Source organism: Pagrus major, chromosome 16, assembly GCF_040436345.1.
Source record: "Pagrus major chromosome 16, Pma_NU_1.0".
NCBI classification, from domain to species: domain Eukaryota; kingdom Metazoa; phylum Chordata; class Actinopteri; order Spariformes; family Sparidae; genus Pagrus; species Pagrus major.
The window spans coordinates 7,131,021-7,151,493 of NC_133230.1; the positions used below are offsets into that span (position 1 = coordinate 7,131,021).

A 20,473-nucleotide genomic window follows, 5' to 3' on the forward strand; every position below is an offset into this window, starting at 1 on the left:
ACTACTTGGTGGTCTGCTACATCAGGGAATGTAACCAGACAGTATAACTTCCTGTTTTGATTAGGTCATAATTGAAAAGTTTATGATGTGGAGCAGTAAAGCTGCTTTTCTAACATTTAAAAGCATTTCAAGTTTGTAGTTGATGTTTGTCAAAGTATCATAGAGATGCTTATGCTTTTATTTTGAACGTCAAACCGGAACCGGATGTTGCCCGCTCGTAGCTATGCAACCTTCACCTCTCCGTTCAGATCAAACCGGTTTGCTTTGCGATAAACTCAGCATGCGATTAAGTTAAATCGGTCGTAAGAGGCAGTCGTACCACGTCGTTTTTAACACATCTCCTGTTTAGTTAGAATAATATGAGCGACAACGACAAAGATTACGCGGAGCAGGTGAGTTGTGATCAGCGGTGATAGATTAAGGAGTTATCAGTCGGAAAGACAGTGAGCTAGCTAATGTTAGCTAGCTAGCTAGCTTAGCTGTTGACTGCGTTTGCAGTTTTTGAAAAGTGGCCTCAAACCGTAGAGTAGTTTGTCCTATATGAGACTAATCTTAGCGTTTTTTGTGAGTAGCCAGAAGAGTACTTAGTGTATCGTAGTTAGCTGTTTAGCGTTTATAACAACAGCTTGAACGTCAGCTAGCTACAACATGCGGCCCACAAAGCCTAACAGATGTGGCGGCCGCCTGGCCATGGCACGTTACTTTCATTTCATTTTACCGCTAATTTGTTACTTAGCGTTTACGTAACGTTAACTATTGAATTATTGACTCTGGGTATTTAAACAGTAAATATTGACTAATTACTAGTCAATATTTATCATACCTATCTGATTTTCAGCTTTGTATCGTAACATAGCACGCTAGTTGAGGACCGATCAAGACCATAAAGCTAACATACAAACATGTACTCAGCTAATCGATGTTGATTTTCTGGTTTTGCTGTTTTATAAATATATATATATATGTACTTTTTGGGTTCTTACAGAAACCAACATGCCTTATCACCCTTGTTTGTTCTTTGTTAAGGTTGAGGTTGGAAGAAAGAAAAACGCGGAAGAAGTTTCAGATGCGAAGTTTTTTAAATTTGAAGCTGATGGTGTTGATGCATGCTAATGTGTTGGATGCTGAAAAGAAGCGATCAAGATCTGTCCCCACTACTAGTGTTGTAATGGCAGATGGTAAATGGGGGAAGAGGAGGAAAAAAGACGTCATAATGTCAAACAGAAGAAAGAAGAAATGATGGGTTGTTTTGAAGTAATGAAGTTAAAGAAGTTATGAAGTTAAGCTCAGAAGTTTACCAGGGTATGAGTAATTTCCTAACAGCCTGCCATGTTATTACTCTATTTCATACTTTCTTTCTATAAAGCATGCACGATTATTTTCCTCTCTGTCTCAGAAACATAACTGGTCAATCTCTCCGTACCTTATTTTGCAATCTGCATTTCAGCTAAATTAATTTCTACTTGATATTATTGTTGCAATGTGTTAACTTCTCTAATCAAATTTTTAAATATTCAGTGTCAAACCTTTTAAACTCCAAAATGTCATGAACTCTCTCTGAAAGAGGCACACAGAGGGCACGCGCAGTCACCCCCTGGCCTTCTTTTCTTGTTGTTTGGCACTGACTTGGCTTTAAAGTGTTTCTGACCTCAGTGTCTGGTCTGTCCAGGACTCGCGGCCTGGCTCAAGGAGTGGGTCCCCTCGGGGATCAGCACACTCACCCAGCCGCTCACCGGTACGCTCCAAAGATGGATCCCGTCATTCCAGGTCCAGATCTCGTTCTCGATCCAGGTCAAAATCAAGGTAAACGGGGTTGCTGTTGTCATAAGCATATGAAATTTTTTTTTTAACATCAGGTAGTCTCATGTGGACTCAAAGACTACAATTCTGAGGCTATGTCAATGTTGATCCTCAGGTCCCGGTCCCATCGAAGTTCCCGCAGGCACCACTCCCGCTCTCGTTCCCGCTCCCGCTCTCACCGACGCCATTCCAGGAGCCGTTCTCGTAGCTGGGAGTACCGCAGACGAAGGAGCCACAGCCGTTCTCCCATGTCAAATCGTCGCAGACACATTGGCAACAGGGTGTGTATTGAGCGCGGTGTCTCAGATAATTACAATGTGAGGCATTCAGTTCAATACAAAATCAAAACGTTGTTGTGTTCCTTCAACTGTCACTTCACTTGGCAGGGTTTATTGCAATGACAGGTCATTTGCTCACATTATTTATACACTCCTCCTCTGTTTACTCTCACAGGCCAACCCAGACCCCAACAGCTGTCTGGGTGTGTTTGGACTGAGCCTGTACACCACTGAGAGGGATCTCAGGGAGGTTTTCTCTAAATACGGCCCGTTGGCCGACGTCAACATCGTGTATGACCAGCAGTCGCGCCGCTCAAGGGGCTTTGCCTTTGTCTACTTTGAAAACTCTGAGGACTCCAAGGAGGTTAGGAAGATGAGACAGATAATGCATTTTAAGACGTTATAATGTTGACAATTACCACCAATTACAAAGCAAAACATTTTTATTAAAGTATTTGAATAGTTTGGAGTTTCACAGGGACGTGAAAGTAGTCCAAGTCATACACAAGGCTCTGTATAGATGAGGTATTTGTCTGCAGTCTTTGTAATAAATCGGAATCAGGGCAAAGGTTAAACCTGTAAACTATGCCATTATCACATGGGATCTAATTCATACTGTGTTGTTGTGGGTTTAAGGCTAAGGAGCGGGCTAATGGCATGGAGCTTGATGGACGCAGGATCCGTGTGGATTTCTCCATCACTAAACGAGCCCACACTCCCACTCCTGGAATCTACATGGGACGTCCCACATAGTGAGTGTTTCTTAGTCAGGTGGCTTTGTTTTTACTGCACGGATCATTTCCATGAAATCCTGTGTGTGGTATCCTCCAATGTGTCACTAAACATTACTACTCTGTGTGTTTTTTTTTTTAGTGGTGGTGGTGGCGGCAGTGGTGGCGGCAGCGGTGAGGGTCGTGCTAGCAGTGGTAGTTCATCGCGTCGCTCTTCGAGAGACTATGACAGAGGGTACGAAAGAGGCTACGACAGAGGTTATGATCGTGATTATGATCGCTATGAGAGCCGAGACTACAAATCATACAGGTGAGTTCTTCTCCTTTTCCGTTGACCACTGTTACGGTTGATACTATAATAGACTATAGCTATCAAGAAGAAAATAGCGTTGCTTTTATACTGCTATTTAAAGGCCAAGAATAAATATGACTGAATGTAAGTTGTCCAAAAGTCCTTAAAATAAATTGTGTAGCCATTCAGCTTTTTGAATTTTTCGACTCTATCTATCTAGTAATTGAGTGATCCTAACCATGTCTAACATGACGATGTGTTGTGGTTTTGTTTATCCCCTACAGACGCAGATCTCCATCTCCTTACTACAGCAGAGGGTACCACTCACGATCCCGATCACGGTCCTACTCACCACGTACGTTTCTATCTAAATCTAACCCAGGGACTAGAATATAAAGATTTATGATGGAATTCATTTTTCTAACCTTTAAACATGCTTTGTCACTGGAAAGCTTAGATCATCCACAAAAGTTAACATTTATGAAATATGCTCTTTTTATATATATATATATATATATATATATATATATATATATATATATAAATCAAATCTGACACTTCATCTTACTTTGTTTTTTATTATTATTTTTTTCCAGGTCACTACTGAGCAGCAAGAGAAGAGTCGATGACAAGTTCAGTGTTATTCCTTGTCTTTTTATGCTTTTTGAATGGATATGATGTATCTAACAGGAACTCTGGATTTGTTTTGTGTGTAAAAGGTTTAAAACCAGAATTTATAGGAAGTGTTCAGCCACATTTGAATGGCCATACAGATCTGCAACAACAACACATCCCTTTTCATTGGCTACATTTCCCCCTGGCTTTTATCAAAATCTGAAGTAATTTTCGGGCATCCCTGTTTAAGCTATCAATCAGGGAATGAAAACACAACCTTTTTGACGTTGTTAATTAAACGAAGGGCTGGTTTCATTAGGCTTTCCTCGACAGACTCTTCGGTGGCAGTTACATTACAATTTCTCATTTTGTTTGTACGTAGTTGGTTTCTTAAATTGTCAGCATCCTAGTTTGCTCTTTGAAATGTTTTAGACGCCATGTTTCTTTTTAATTGTGTGTTTTTTTTCTCTGGTGGAAAATGTTTTTTTTTCTGGTTGTACATAAGCAATAAAAAAATACTTGGGTCACTTGCTTTGTTGTTTATTAACATTGTGGTAGATTTTAATAGTCTTGTTGCCTCATGGTTTTAGGGACACAGATGCTCCAGATATTGTGCCATGAAGTCCCATCAAACTTTTGTTGTTGCAGAAATAAAATGTTACTGCTTGAATTTCATGCATACACCCTCCTTTCATGTGGTCTTCCACAATGAAACCTTGTTAAAATCTTTTACAGAATTCAGCATTTTCAGAACTCATTTAAATTTTGTTTAAAGTTGCAATCCATCCCGGAAACATAAAACAAGCGGTAGTGTTAGGTTGGTTGTACATTTATAAAGTATATTTTGAATAGAACTACAGCGCAAGTTGGATATATAATTGTTAGACAATGTCCTTCAGGCTGCCTGTGTGCTGTCTGTGATGCTGTGTTGAAGTCCAATAGGAGGACTTGCTTTCTCAGAACAGCAGTATGTAACCCTCATGTTTTTGTGTAAAGATTTAAGTTGTTTTTACTGACAACCAGACTTCGGTTACAAGACGAGGAAAGAGGTAAATGCTATGTAATTTAACACAAATGTATAGTCTGAGGATACTATATGATAGTTTGTTTACACTAGCACAATATTGATGGACTCTATGAAGAGATTATTTTGTCACAAGACATTTCTTAAATCAAGATTACACTAAAAATCTCAATTTTTAACAATGTAAATGAGAAATGAAATTTCAACATCCGTATCACATTTCCATGAGAACTTACCTTCATCTAATGACAAAGAACTTGTGATACAATGAAAAGGTGGCTTTTATCAGCTATTTTCACTGTCAAGAATAAACTTTAGCTCTGAAATAGTAAATTTGAACACTATTTTTACATTGAAGTTTATCTTTTGGTTGTAGGAATGTCCCTGAACGCATCCTGCAAAAGGGCGACCTCTAGCTAGGATTCACCCCGGAGTACTTATAAATACTTTAATACTTTAAAATACTTTAAAAACAAAGTTAAACTTGATAATACAACAAATTATTACAACAACAACAAATATTAAATAAAACCTGAATTTATTTGCCATTTGTCAGCTCTTACTCCGACCAATCACAGGCGCCTCACGTCAAAACACTTCCGGTTTGCTCTCCAACTTGTCTTTCCACCGGAGCGGCTGGTGTGAGCGCATATCAGAGGAGTGAACACCACGTAGACTTTGGGCTTTTAAAGACATAAAGGTACTAAAAGGGGAGGTTTATCGGCTAAGCAGCTTTAGGGCTACTTGTTATGACAAGAAAAGGCAGACTGTAGCGTCTGTTCGCTCAGATATTGTGGCTAACAGGTAGCTAGGAGTGGTTTCAGATAACCACTAGCTAGCGTTAGCATGCTGTGTTTGAATGAGCATATGACTGCAGCTGCCCGACACGTTTTCTGTGGAGCTAGCGCAGTGGGATGGGGCTGTTTAGTGAGAAATATCCATGCCCAACTTTTAGCATCGGTGTTGTACAAATAAGCCTGGCTTTGGTGACAAAATCTGACATGGCATTATGTTGTAACCAACTTGTAACTCTCGCAGATGCCCCCCAAAAAGACAGAAGCCCCGAAGCAGCCTCCATTGATTGGACGATTTGGGACCTCTCTGAAGATTGGGATTGTGGGATTACCCAATGTCGGGTATGTGCATGTTATACATATTAGCAAAGCAATGTTCTGTGAGTCAATGAACACATGTTTTTAGTCATGATTAAGGGTTAGTTATTGCACTGCTGTTGACATGTCCCTGACTCTGTCCACTGCAGGAAATCCACCTTTTTCAATGTGCTGACTAAAAGTCAGGCAGCTGCAGAGAACTTCCCATTCTGCACGATCGACCCAAATGAGAGCAGGGTGCCTGTCCCAGATGAGCGCTATGATTTCCTCTGCCAATACCACAAACCAGCTAGGTGTGTGTTATGACAGCGTCTTCTGACAACCTGTTCAATTTGTCCAACATCCATGGAGTCCTGTCTCACTGAATCCTTGTCTCCTCTCTTTAGTAAGGTTCCAGCTTTTCTAAACGTGGTGGACATTGCTGGTCTGGTAAAGGGAGCTCACGCAGGACAGGGACTCGGAAATGCCTTTCTCTCCCACATCAGTGCCTGCGATGGCATCTTCCACATGACTCGTGAGTTGTCATTTCTACTGGTCGCAGCTGCTTTGTAGTAACAACTGAGTAGTGGACAGGTGTTTGGAAGGAGTCTGCTTTATTGGCCAAGTATGTGCACACATACAAGGAATTTGATTCCAGTTTGCATTGCTCCATGTATGTAAGTGAACAAATATGTTAATGGTAAACATAAAAAAAAAGTAAAGAATGGTACAATGCAGTACTGTAGGATGTGAATTGAGGATTACAAAAAATATGGCCAACACTATACATCCCAGTAATGTCAGTTTTAGGCATGGTCATTGAAATGTGTAAATATATGTAACATGGTGACTACATCTCTTTTAGGTGCATTTGATGATGAGGATATCATCCACGTGGAGGGTAACGTTGACCCTGTGAGGGACATTGAGATCATCCATGAGGAGCTGCGACTAAAGGACGAGGAAATGATTGCTCCAATCCTTGACAAACTGGAGAAAACCGCCGTCAGAGGAAGTGACAAAAAACTCAAGCCCGAATATGTAAGTGAAGTGTTTTGGTTTATGTGCTATGCAGCTGTTCCCTTTTTTATTTTTGTGTCATTATTTTGGGGGCTAAATGATCTGTATACATGATATGTAACCTGCTGCTTCTGGCTTCAGGACATCATGTTGAAAGTAAAGAACTGGATCGTGGATGAGAAGAAACACATTCGATTTTGCAGCGACTGGAACGACAAAGAGGTAATGATGTATGTTCATGTGTTAGGATAGTATGTCTGTAAGTATTTGTTGTAATATTTCCAAACAAATGCATTACAGGGCTGCTGTATGGATCAGTTGAAAGATGCAATTTAGTCTCAGTGTAGTGGATTAATAGTTTCTGTCTTGTATAAAAACTTGGTCATCTCAATCAAGTATAAGTGTTTGTCTTGTTTTTTGCCTTTTTGACAAATTTCTGCCATTTTCAGTATTTTTCTTCTAATGCTCCAATTTAAAATTCACATAAATCAGAATCAGTATTCCTTTATTGTCCCACAACGGGGAAATTTGTTTGCCACAGCAGCCAAAGGACAGAATATTACAAAGAAAAACAATAACAATAGCCAAAAATGAACAATATAAATGAAAAAGGTAAAAAATAGAATAGACTTGTATATACATATAAACATGATATTGTACAAAATTAACAGTAGTGAATTTTTATTTACAATATAAATAATAAATATGGTTGTTGAGAAAAAAAACCCCAGTGATTGGTGTAATTATGCTTTTTCTGTGGTTTCTATTTGTTTTCCTGATCGACAGAGTACTGTAATTGGACTCTCTGGAACAGCATGCCTATTATCTTATCAGCAGGGTGTCACCGCAGAAATTCACTGAACTGAGAACTAAACATGTTTTGTAAACTTTTTAATTTTCTCCACAGATTGAGGTGTTGAACAAATACCTGTTCCTGACGTCCAAGCCCATGATCTACCTGGTTAATCTCTCAGAGAAGGATTACATCAGAAAAAAGAACAAGTGGTAAGATTGCTTGTAGTGTATGTGCACGTCCCATACATATTTTATTTAAGTATGTAGCTGCTGTCAGACATTCAGAATGATTAACCCTGCTGCCTGTTCCTCTCAGGTTGGCGAAAATCAAGGAGTGGGTAGATGCTCACGATCCTGGTGCGATGGTGATTCCTGTGAGTGGATGTGTCGAGGCTAAATTGTTTGACATGGAGGAGGAGGAGAGGGCTAAGTACTGCGAGGAACAAAAGACACAGAGGTGGGACATAAACACAACATGTAGCATTAATATGGTGAATCGGTTCTTGGAACTGCTCCATCATGGCTCCTCTGTGTGTTTCCAGTGTTCTGACCAAAATAATAAAGACTGGCTATGCAGCGCTACAGCTGGAATACTTCTTCACCGCAGGACCAGATGAGGTGCGAGCTTGGACCATTAGGGTAAGTGCTGTGATTATGAAAAGTTCTTTATTACCTTATGTTCTTGAGCATTAACTGTTGATAGATCCCTAAGAGGTTTTTCTGTCACAGACTAATAACGCACCTGTTCACACTGAATCATAATCACACAGAGTTATACGTCCGAGAAATGAGCCTAAATTTGTATTTTTGGATTTGAAGAGCATTTTTGTGATTGCTCATACATTAGCTCTCAGTATTTTGCAAAGTGTTTGCAGCATTTCTGGATTTAAATTTTTCTCAGCTTGCTGAAACATCTGAAATGTGGGTGGGAACACAGAAGTCTGGAAAAGGACCGGAATTTTTTGTGCATTTAAGGCTTTATGTGCTTGATATTTGAGTTGGAAGTGCATTTCTCTCCCTTTTTTACTTATTCACAGTACATTTTTAATTTGTATGTTTTTACTCTTTCACATTTTGTCCTAAGGGGCCACAGTAAAAGGCTTCATTCATTATAGTTGCTTCCAAATTCAGTGAAACTGAGATGCAGCATGTTTTCTTTTCTTTTCAATCATGTTGTTGGCTCAGAATATTGTGTTAGTGTTTGATAATGTTCTTTAAGGTGGCAGTGTGTTAATTTATTATTAGTCATGTTGTTGAATTTTTCTGTTCTTTTTGCTCCAACAGAAAGGTAGCAAGGCTCCTCAGGCTGCAGGAAAGATCCACACTGACTTTGAGAAAGGCTTCATCATGGCCGAGGTGATGAAGTACGTTGACTTCAAAGAGGAGGGCAGCGAAAACGCAGTCAAGGTGTGTGTTTGTATACCGACTAATTATAAGCTTGAACTGGCACAGTGTTGAATCTCTGCCAGCAACTACGTTGACACATGTCCGCTCTCTCCTTCACAGTCTGCTGGGAAATACAGGCAACAGGGCAGGAACTACGTCGTGGAGGATGGAGACATTATCTTTTTCAAATTCAACACACCCAACGCACCTAAAAAGAAACCATGAGACCACACAGTCACCAGAGGAAGAATTCATAATACAGCTTAGCTTGGCCTCAAAGAGCTACACTGTCTGCTGGTTTTCATACTTGTCTCTTGAATTCAGAGGATCAATTCATGGCCTCCCAGGTCTGGACCAGAATCTGTTAAAATCATTCAATATAATAATGTTTCCATACATGAATAGCAATCATTCCTACCTGTAATATTTTGAGCAAATTGTAATTTGCATCACAGAACCAGTCAGACACTTTTGAAAGCCCTGTGTTCTTGCTTTCATGGTTTCAAGGAAGAAAAAAAGTATAATTGAACTGAGAAATAATAATAAATTCTGATTTTACTGGAAATTGCCAGAACACAAACTGCATATTATTTTCCACTTGATGCTGATGTAGCGCTTTAATATAGATGCATCATAAGAATTTCACCAAAACACCCTAAACACACCAAAAATACGTTTCATTTTGGGTTTTAATCTCCTGCCTGTGTCCATAAAAGTTATTTGAGGTTTTAATGTGATGAAACTGCAGTGGTTTGCTCTCTGTAATGTCTGACTCATCCTGTGTGAGTCCTGCAGAGATTTGAGTCTGCTTATTTGAATTTTTTATTTCTCACATGATAATGACACGCCTTAATTAGTGCTTCATTACTGGCAGGTGTGCTTAATCTGTAAAGCATCTCTTAACACATGTAAACAGTGCTGAACTGAGTGAGGGTGATAAACAGCATGTGTTATGAGTTAATCAGCAGTGATTAAATGAGTGTAGGTCTTATTTTCTCAGTTCTTTTATGCCTTTCCTTTAATTGCACTTCCTTATTTTTTATGCTTCTCAGAATAAACGCATAATACCTGAGATTTATTCAATAATGCTCTAATATGCGGTGTCTAAAAACATTTGATTAGTACCGTGTTCACTTGTAAGAGAAAATGAAAGCCATCACACTCTGTTATGCTTCAGGCCAGGACTGTGCTGTATTCTGAGGAGGATAATAATATTTTAAGAGCAAAGCAGACATCCCTGACGGTGCCTGAATGTTGTACACACTGCTTTTATTTACTTAGTTTGGGCTGGTAAACACAAAAAAACAACAGACTTTTCACATTATGAACTACGCTCTGTGGATCATCTGGGCTGTACAGTTTGCTTCACCTTTCCTCGCTGCCTCCGCGGTGTGGATGTGTATATTTTCAAGAGTATAAAACAGATCCCCTCACTAAACCCCTTGCCAAATTGTGGACTACGATAAAAATCCTGTGAACCTAAGGGAGCAAAAATACAATAAATGTCATCTTCATCAATATGCATGTATCAATAAAAGAGACAAACCTGTTGTTGCCTTGTGTGTTTCTACTTTTTACTCTTCTAAGCTCGACTGTGCCACTGGAATAATAGGCTTGTTCAGTGTTTTGTTACAATCACTTAATACATTCATATATTCAAGCTATTACAAATCGTACAAAGTTGTGTTGACTATTTCATATTTTGAGTTTGCTTTTGTCTTCTATGTTTCAATCTCAGTTTTGAATCGAGTCCCTAAAGTACTCACAAATTTTTTTATATTTGAATATTAGCTAAGGAGAATTGTTTAGTATGTTAGCAAGAACATTTGTTGTGCCTGCCATGTTGTGAAACAATATTCAACAAAAAATACTTTATCTGCTGAAACATGTTAATTTTTCGTCTGTGATCGGGAGTCGTTCTGGTGAATTAAAATACTCTCTTATATAAACTTACAAACATCTTTTAGCTATGTATGTGACAATTGGGACAATAAATAAACTATTATACCGACTACAAGTTAGTGTACGGCTATTTAGCTTTTAAAAATGCCCAGCTTTGTAATGGAGGCCACCTACAGCAAAGGATTAGTAACCAAACTTTGAAAACCAACTCAGAAATAAAGCACATTATTACAACTTTTTTATACTTACTTATACTACATAATTTAATACTGTTTTACTTTGTTCATATGTGGCGGACCCTGCCACCTTTCTAGCTTCAAACAGTGTTCTGGGGACCTTATTTTCCCTCTGAGAACAGCTTTTTTATTCAATTATGGGAAGAAAAACAATTGAGTTTGTGTTATTACCTGATTAATATTGTATATATAAAAATTCAGAGTTTGGATTTCTTCTCCAAAACTACACAGTGGCCCTTTAAGCACACAACACATTCAGTGAGGTAGTTTGTTAAATGCTGCAATGGGCAGAGAGCCACAAAACTCCTGCTGATTTTAAGGTCGTGTTTCTGCACAAACCAAGATTCAGAATGTTTATAACTCGCTTTGACACGAAACCGGTGAAATAAAGTGTGTAACTTGGACACAAACGCCGCTGTTTTTTCGAGTATCCCTGTGGAGAACTCAACAACTGCATACCATCTCTCGTCTCCTTCAACAACAAACAGGAAACACACGTACTATAAAAAGTGATTGACGTCCGTGTGCGCCAATGACGTGCGACGAACCCGCCGCTCGGCCAATCGGCGTAGAGAAGAAGGGCGGGACGTCCTGTAATGTGATGCAAATTCGACGGTCAAGCTTGTTAGTCCCACCTTTTTGTGTTTCCCGCACCGTCAATCAAAATAGAAAAAAATCGACCCGAATTCACCGATCAACACTAGCCCGCCTTTGATAAAATAATCATGTTTGGAGTTTAGTTGATCAGATAATCCTCCCGGTTACTACCATTCACGCTATGACTGGTACGTAAACATTTAGCGCATCGAAGCGTCCAACTAATCGGTGAGTTTGTGTAACCTACAGCGAAGCAAGCTGCGTCTTTTTTATCTTTTGCTCCACTGCTAACTAGCTAGATATGGTTAGCTAACGCAGCTAGCTGCCCTAGCCGCGGAGTTGACAAAGTAAACAGTCAATCTGGGCCGAGATTGCCTCAGAATCTCCGCCGTAAAGTTGAATTTCGCAGTCAGCTCCTTTTGGACTGGAGAGTGGGGATGCTTTGCGGGCTTTTCTGGCAGACAGGAGTTGAAGATTACAGAGTTTTGCTGAGTTTCCCCCTCTCTCCCTGCTAGCGCCAGAGCAGCCTCTGAAACAAGGAGAAATGGCGTCCGCGGACGTGGACAGCAGTCAAAGCGAGTTTCTGCAACCCGGCGGCGCAGCGGAAACACAGGTATCCGACATTTTCTAGCCCGTCTTTCTCGCTCGCTTTCGATTGCTGGTTGTGTTTTTGAGAGCATGAAGTTCACACGTTTTAAAATTTTGATGGCATGGGGTGAAAGCCGTACACTTCCTGTGTTCCCCTCAATAACGGCCACCCACTTTACCCCTGTAAAACCCGCCCATAGTGGGTAGGACACTGAAGTCAGTCACTTGGGTCGGCTCGCTGGAAGATAGCCGGTGTGCCTTGGGTTGGGAGGATGCCGGGGTGTGATTATTATTGTCTGGAAAGCGTCCATAATCAAAACAGGAGCGTTCAATTGTGTTGTAATAGCCACCCATCCCCCACTCTCTGCTCTCGACCGGTTGTGAGCCTGTTATCTTCACCCTGTGTGTTGGTGGTTGCATCTGGCTGGTGGCTGTTTTATCGTCCATCCTTTTTGCTTCAGCACAAATCCCACATGATCCCCCACACAGACTATGATTTAGTCTCTCTTTGATGTTTCAGCACAGTGGTTGAATTCGTAAACTGGTTCCCATACAATAGGCAGCCTGGTTTTCCTGAGGGCTAAACCTGAAGGCTGAGATGAATCTTTCTTGTTGAATCTTTCTTGTCCTTGTTAATCTGTTAATTTTACCCCCCCAGACGACAGATATGTCTGCCATTCAGCTGACGGGTTCGGACCGATGGGAGGTTTTAACCCCCGTCTCAACTGGGAAGGAAGACCACGGAGTCGTTCACATTCCAAACTCGGGAATTGTCACGTCCAACGGGCAGTACGTGCTACCGCTTGGGAGTCTTCCCAGCCAGCCCATTTACGTTACAGCATCCGGTAATGACGCCGCAGCCAATGGAGTGTCAGGCATTCAGTATCAGGTAAAAAGAGACAGAAGCAGGTTTAAGATGCGAGTAGGTGTTGCGTTCAGGTGATGATCATGCTCAAAGCTGTCGCTCCTTCTTCCAGGTCATCCCCCAAATCCAAAATGCAGATGGGACACTTGCAGGGTTCTCAACACAGGGGTTGGATGATGGCACGGGGCAGATCCAGCTTCTCCAAGATGGCAGCCAGGGTACCATCGGAATCAGCTGTGCCACAACGGCGACCACTGACCTCCTGACGCAGGCGGGGCATGTACAGTCAATCCAAGGCGTCCCGCTGGCTGGGGGGTCATACACCAGCACAGTAGGGCTACCTGGCAACATAACGTTCGTCCCCATAAACAGTTTGGATCTGGAGTCTCTAGGCCTGACAGGAGCGCAGACTGTCCCCATCGCAACAGGGGTAACAGCTGAAGGTCAGCTCATCATGAGCGGTCAGACACTGGAGAGTCAGGGACAGGACGCTGGTGTCAAACAGTCGCTGGTGACGGTGAGCGACGGCAGCGGCAACCAGGAACTCTACGTGCCAACCACCACTTCTTCCTCCAACGCCTCCCATCTCCCCGAGACCATCGACGGCACTGGGGTTTTGACCCAGGCAACCGCCGTGTCTGCAGGCGTGTCTGACCCATCATCCTCAGCGAACTACAACTCCCACAACCACCTGCAGCAAATCCAGGTTAGAGTTTGTCTCAAACACCATGTCATGTGTACGTGTGTTAACTTGTATGCTATAAGGCAGCGGTTTCCAGCCTGGGGTCAACCCGGTCCCCAGATAAATCACAAGAATTTAAACTATAAGAGGGAAAATAAATGCTTTGTAACACAAAGGGTAGGTAGGTATCGGACCACGGTACCTCCTTGGTACTGGCCAAAATGTGTCTTTCGCACAGCTTATTGGAAAGTGTTCATTACTCATCAAATGTCTGATCATAATTACAGGTATCATAAAAGTATCATTTTAGTATTGCTGTAAAAAGTCAGGTATCTAGTAATTTCAAAAGATAGCCAGCTTGATATGATGCAGGGTATTAAATAGACATGGGTTCTTTTTCACAAGCCAGAAAGGACAGGAGCCGCTGCTTACGGCCACAATAGAGCACTCTTTCTTCATGTTATCTGCTGTTAATATATATGTGACATGTAACCCAAATTTCCCAGAATTTATCTGGCCAACCTGCCTTGGTAGGTTTGACTCCTATACATTTTTTTTTTAACTTTGCACATTTACTTTATAACTACGATTGAAAGTGCTAGAATGGTGCATTCATGTGTAGGCATGTAGATTGGAAAAATCTACAGTGAGATTGTGAACACAACGCTGTTGTGCAACCAGTTCTCCAGTGTTAGGAGCTCCCGACTCTGACTGTCATCAACCACAAATACATTCTTGACTTGTGAGAAATGTTCTAACTTGCAATTTATCGACATGAATAAGGCCAATTATCTACTGTACTATTGAACCACGACCGCCTACATAGAAACATGATGGGAATGTTGCTTTCTCAGCCTTTTTGTGTAATTGTAATCTATTGTGCCGTTTCCTTCCTCTGCAGGTCTCATCCTCCAACGCCACCACTATCTCGCAGCCCATCCTGCAGCTGTCTGGGGACAGTCATGCCCAGGTAGCCCAGGTGGCTCAGGGCCAGGACCTGAATGCAGGAGGTCAGACTCTACAGAGTGTGCAGCTGGTCAACCCGGGGACCTTCCTCATCCAGGCCCAAACCGTCACCGCTACTGGACAGATCCAATGGCAGACCTTCCAGGTAACCTACGAGAAGTGTGGCATGTTGTGTTTTCACGTTGTGAAAGATTTCAGATTATTAACACATGTCCCATCTGTCTCTGTAGGTTCAGGGTGTCCAGTCACTCCAGGGGCTCCAGTTGCCCCAGGGGCAGGGGCAGGCCCAGCAGCTCACCTTAGCCCCGGTTCAGACCCTCCCTCTGGGTCAGACAGGCCAGGTCAGCCTGCCCAACCTCCAGACAGTCACAGTGAACTCTGTAACACAATCTGGAATTCAGTACACACAAGGGGACGATGCAAACAGTCCAGCTGGTATGGGACACCTGCACATCCTCCCACACAATTCACTTTGTAGTGTCAAATATCTTGAAAAGGTCCTAAATCTGCTTCTTCTTCTGTGGTTCAGGTATCCAGATAAAGGAGGAGCCGGACTCTGAGGAGTGGCAGCTGAGCGGAGACTCAACACTGAACCCCAGCGACCTGAACAACCTGCGTGTTCAGATAGGCGATGAGGACATGGAGACGCCGAGCGGGGAGGGCAAGAGGCTCCGCAGAGTAGCCTGCACCTGCCCCAACTGCAAAGAGTCTGGTGGAAGGTGGGCACACGCACATCGCAGATTCATGGAGGTGGAAGAATTAACTTGGCAGAACAAAATGATGTCCTTAAACTCTATTAAACATCATAATTGCAATAATAAGGCATTATATTACACGTTTTTCTATGTACAGCCAAATTTATTACAACCAAAAAATCTGTTTTCATGGCACCGTTCAGTGAGACGACCACAATACCTAGATTTTACAACAGCTGTACTAAACATTTGATGTTTCAGAACGTTCAATCAGCTTCTCTTTTATTGTTGAGCTGTAAATCCATATTTGCATAGATATTAATGCAAACACAAATGCAAATGTTGTTGCTAATCTTTTACCAGTGAGTATCAAGAGTGTTTAGTGATGTGAGATTATTTTTGGTTTATTATTTTTGCCTTTTTTGGTGTTTTTTTCAGTCTGTGCATTCATTTATTTTTTTAAAAAAAGGGGGTCATCCGCAGTGTTTGTGTTGTCACTCATATTGCAATTTCCTGGCATTTCACAGAGGTTCTGGCATGGGGAAGAAGAAGCAGCACATCTGCCACATCGCCGGCTGCGGGAAGGTTTACGGGAAAACGTCTCATCTCCGAGCTCACCTGCGCTGGCACAGCGGGGAGAGACCATTCGTCTGCAACTGGATGTTCTGCGGGAAGAGGTTCACCAGGAGCGACGAGCTGCAGAGACACAGGAGGACACACACAGGTGAGACGACGCTCAATTAAATCTGTTTTTATTACCAGCTGTTTTGTTGTATGAAAAAAGGCAAATGAAGACGGTTTTTATGTCTGTAGCAAGTTAAAAGTGGTGAATGCATTCATGTTGAAGGAATGACAGCAAAACAGAGACTGTACATGTGGTATTTTTAATAAAACAGTGTGTAGTTCTTGGTAGATGTTCCTGTTTTTAGACTTTGCAGTTAATACATTACAGTGTACCAGAATATTTTCATGTCCCGAGTAGATGTGTGTCTCAAGCTGTCCATGCTGTTCTTTTTGATGACACAAGGCTCAGTGATGAGAGGTGTTAAGCAACTTGCAGCAGAGAAAAGAAAAGCACTTACTGTTCTGATTTAAATGCACTGTAGTTCTTACTTCCTCAGACAATCCTGGTCCCTTGTTATCGCTCCACATAGTACTTGGTCTTGAACGACTGTAGAAAGGATCAGTGGATGAATGACGTGTGAAGACGTGAATGATTGTGTCGTGTATTAACTGGTGTATCGATCACCGATTGGTGTTTTGGTTGTGCCACGGTGCAGAGATTAATCTAGAAAAGGGGTAAAGTGCTAATGTTATCGTAGTGTGATAATTTGTTGTTTTTCAGCTTGTTGTTGCAGCGACTTTCATCATTTTCTGTACGTGTTTCCTCACCTACTCATAGCATTTCTTCACTATTGTGAACAGATAAATAGAGACTGTGTTTTTTGGTAAAGCAGTTCCAATGAAAACTGTTCACCTTGTCATCTGTGGACTGTCTGGATTGTCTAGATTCAGGACTGTGCCTACAGCAATATATTGAGATTGATTTTTTAAATTTATTTTTTAATTTACTTTTATTATTCATAGTCCCACAATTAAATTTCCGTCCACCTCTGCTGTGGATCTGAGAGACAGTTGTTTCAAGATCTGTCTGCACCAACCATCATTAATAAAATGTGAATTTGTCGCTAATTAAACTTTAAACTTATTTCACTGTTAACAAACAATGAAATGCTTCAGAAACATTTATGAAGCAGTTTTAAAGGTTTATAAACGCCAGTTCTGGCTTTATAATGACTGTGTAAATAATGTTGATAGATGAGCTACACAGCATTTATCAGCCATTTTCAAAGTATTCTAAACATCAGTTGCAACTTAAACCTAAAAAGCAGTTGCTTAATAAATGGTTGATAAAACCTTTTAAATGCCCCAAGCAGGATCAATAAATTAAAATCATTCCATTTCTTTCTCACACAAACATAAAATAAAGTTTTTTCTTGAGGGTTCCTTCAATTCATTTAAAAAAAATAGTTTTGACTAAGATCCGTGGTGACGCTTTACAGTTTTACCAAAAAACTCCACCTCCATCCATGTTTACGTGACGGTGGTGCCTTCGATTGTCTTTGTGAATTTCACTTAATGAATCCCAGCGAGCACCAACCGGGATTTCAACGTTGATTTCTGGTTGAAAACTGGGTGATATTCAGTCTGAGTGCAGCTAAAATGCTGTTACATCATCAGCAGTCTGTTCATTTATAGATTGAAAGAGAGACGATACTGATTAGTGTGAGGGTATTTCTCCAAAGTCATATTGCACTGGTAGGCTGTTTGTGGTCTACATGAAGAAATCATGTCAACACATTTAATGTTTCATATAAAATGTTATAAATATAGAACTATATAGACTGTGTGCTGGCAACAAGAAGCTTCCAGGACATCATAATGAGAGAAGTTTTGTACATTATTGTTGAATAAGACAGAGTTAAAGCTTTTACTAGTCAAAACTGGGACTTGTGGAGCAAAGTGCACAAGCTGAAGAAATACATGTATGTAGGCGCAACGCCTCAAAAGGACGCGTGCAGTTGTGGTCCAGACAGTGGAGCGGCTGTACATCAATCAGTTAGATCGGTTGTTCGATCTCTGACCCCTGCAGTAAAATTTATTATTGCAGGATTTTCTGAAAAGGCTTTTTTTATCCTGTACAATGTAAAAATATTAGTCTATCGTCATTGTTTAGACACTAAGACTAAATGTGAATTGACGTCGTCAAATAAACTTTCAGGATGAACCAGTTTTAAACGTCTTTTCAGGACTGAAGCTTAGCAAACGCATACTGTGTGTCAACACCAGAATTAGACTTAGTCATCTGGTCCGTCTCATTACCTGTTAAACGTGTTGTGTTTTAACCAGTGAAGGTTTTATTTTCTCCCTCAGGCTGATGTTTGTGTTTGATTTGTTCCTCACAGGAGAGAAGAAGTTCGTGTGCACAGAGTGCTCCAAGAGGTTCATGCGGAGCGACCACCTGGCCAAGCACATAAAGACTCACCAGAATAAAAAAGGCGTTCCCTCCACGTCTCCGCCCTCCACCGACGCCGTCATCACCACCGACGGAACCACGCTCATCCTCCAGACCGCCACCCACGACCTTGTAGGCAATCAGGAGATCCCTTTACAGCTGGTCACTGTGGCGCCCGGAGAGGTCATGGAATGAGGGGTTGAATGGGGTGAGGTGGTTTTTTGAGAACTGGCCTATCACAGGGACCTCTTGGGCTTTTCTCTTTTCCCTCTTACCTATTTTTTTTTTTGTTTGTTTTTTACATATGAATATATACGTAAATATATATGACAAATATATATATTTTAAGTAAGAGTTAACATGACTTTATGTTTGTTTTTTGCAGTCTTTTTATAGGCGGGCAAAAAGAATAACATTAAAATGTGGTTGCTATGTACACACGTATACACACACACACACACACACACACAAACACAGACAAGAAAACACGTATTAACACTCAACATGTGACATGAATACTCGACACAATGAAATGCCTTATTTTGTATCATACTCTTGTATAAAATGCTGGAGGTGCATGTTTTTTTAAGCTTTGCAGATGTAATGGAGATAAATGTGTTTGTCAAATTGAGATGATGATGATGATGATGATGAGTAGTAGGAGTGAAGGAAGTCGCGAACCTCTCTGGTATGATTGAATTTTTGTCTCTTGGGAGTTCTGACAAAACCGAGCGGTCTGTTTGAAGCAGCACTGCATCCACGCCCAACTGACGAGGGAAAGTTCATCAATTTTGGAAAACGTTACTTCGCTTTCTTGACGAGAATGAGGTGAGGCCACGGTGGTGTCAAGAAAGTAATTAAGCATTTTTCCCCAAATGTCAAACTGTTCCTTTATGAAATCCGCAGCAGCTGTCGCCCAATCATTGACATCCAACAGGACTATGAGGCTAACGTCATGCTGTGCTGCTTCAAGCCGAGCCGGAGGTTCAGCTGGTGGTCAGAGTAGGGCGACAGTGCCACTGTTAACTGATCTGAAGTTGGTGTTTTCCGCCCTCGACGGGGAAAAATATAGATGCAAGCCGCTCTTAAAAAAAGGGGCAACTTCTTCCAGCATCTGGTCAGTCTGAACAGAATGTTTCATCTGTCCTCACGAGCACGCCGTCCGCTGTGCTTGTCCACATCAAAACGTTATTTTTTCGTTCTTGTTTTTTTTTTTTTTTTTTTGCATATTTTCGTTGTAAATTCACATTGTATTATTTCAGTTTTCTGTGTCTCTCTGCCAATCCGAGTGTCGACTAAATCGAAGCCACATGATGGTGACCATAAAAAGTCAAAGTGTGGAGTGGTTACCTCTGAAATCCTGCAGGGCTCTTCATTGTCAGTCAGCTGCACACGGCCACAGGAGGAAAACACGCACCAATCGTGCCATGTGAAGAAAAAACCGAGATGCAAGAAATCAGTGAGCCCTCGAGGGTGTTTTTGTCATCGAACATTCCAGTTGGATACCAGATGATGTGGGATGAGTTTTGCAATAACTGCTCTGTTGGTAATTCTGGCCAGATGTCACTCGAGTTAAAAGGAAAACAATCATTGTTTTTTTTAATTTTTAATTTTAATTAATGTAATCCCTTCCTCAGTTTGTCCTCATGTTTGTAGCATTCATTTACATGTATATTATCTTATTTTCACATTGTTTATAGAAGCCATTACTTAGTTAACTGAATTTGTTGTATCAAAACCTTATTTTAAGTGATTTTTTTAAAGAATTGGTGTAAAAATTGAATGTTACCTTTTGTAAAACCTTTTTTCAAATGGATCACAATAAAAGTCTGAAACCTTCCAGTAAGTTTTTCTGTGTTAACCCGAACCCCAAGGCGAATTGAATTCAACTAAC

The 20,473-nt window shown here is 41.1% G+C and overlaps 3 protein-coding genes across 5 annotated transcripts; all 3 read left to right on the forward strand.

Annotated features, from left to right (window-relative positions):
* The first annotated feature begins 230 nt into the window (after positions 1 to 230).
* LOC141010875 (transformer-2 protein homolog beta-like) lies at positions 231 to 4,243 on the forward strand. Its single transcript, XM_073484015.1, has 8 exons — positions 231 to 392; positions 1,670 to 1,803; positions 1,916 to 2,081; positions 2,254 to 2,442; positions 2,715 to 2,830; positions 2,952 to 3,119; positions 3,386 to 3,456; positions 3,698 to 4,243. The coding sequence occupies exons 1-8, from the start codon at positions 360 to 362 to the stop codon at positions 3,706 to 3,708; spliced, it is 888 nt and encodes a 295-aa protein (XP_073340116.1). The 5' UTR covers positions 231 to 359; the 3' UTR covers positions 3,709 to 4,243.
* Positions 4,244 to 5,355: 1,112 nt separating this feature from the next.
* On the forward strand, positions 5,356 to 10,583 carry LOC141010585 (obg-like ATPase 1). The gene is made up of 11 exons (XM_073483621.1): positions 5,356 to 5,440; positions 5,779 to 5,876; positions 6,002 to 6,145; positions 6,239 to 6,366; positions 6,697 to 6,872; positions 6,993 to 7,073; positions 7,759 to 7,856; positions 7,963 to 8,103; positions 8,189 to 8,285; positions 8,931 to 9,053; positions 9,153 to 10,583. The coding sequence occupies exons 2-11, from the start codon at positions 5,779 to 5,781 to the stop codon at positions 9,255 to 9,257; spliced, it is 1,191 nt and encodes a 396-aa protein (XP_073339722.1). The 5' UTR covers positions 5,356 to 5,440; the 3' UTR covers positions 9,258 to 10,583.
* A 1,245-nt stretch (positions 10,584 to 11,828) lies between these two features.
* On the forward strand, positions 11,829 to 20,418 carry LOC141010696 (transcription factor Sp3-like). Of its 3 annotated transcripts, none has more exons than XM_073483781.1 (9): positions 11,836 to 11,995; positions 12,283 to 12,380; positions 13,014 to 13,244; positions 13,333 to 13,926; positions 14,804 to 15,013; positions 15,099 to 15,303; positions 15,398 to 15,587; positions 16,091 to 16,287; positions 18,530 to 20,418. In XM_073483781.1, exons 2-9 carry the CDS (start codon positions 12,312 to 12,314, stop codon positions 18,772 to 18,774), a joined length of 1,941 nt encoding a protein of 646 aa, XP_073339882.1. In that variant the 5' UTR covers positions 11,836 to 11,995; positions 12,283 to 12,311; the 3' UTR covers positions 18,775 to 20,418. The 3 variants fall into 3 exon arrangements, with proteins under 3 accessions (XP_073339883.1, XP_073339882.1, XP_073339881.1); XM_073483780.1 differs by having other exon boundaries at positions 11,866 to 11,955; positions 18,530 to 18,863; XM_073483782.1 differs by lacking the exon at positions 12,283 to 12,380 and having other exon boundaries at positions 11,829 to 11,995.
* Positions 20,419 to 20,473: the final 55 nt, after the last annotated feature.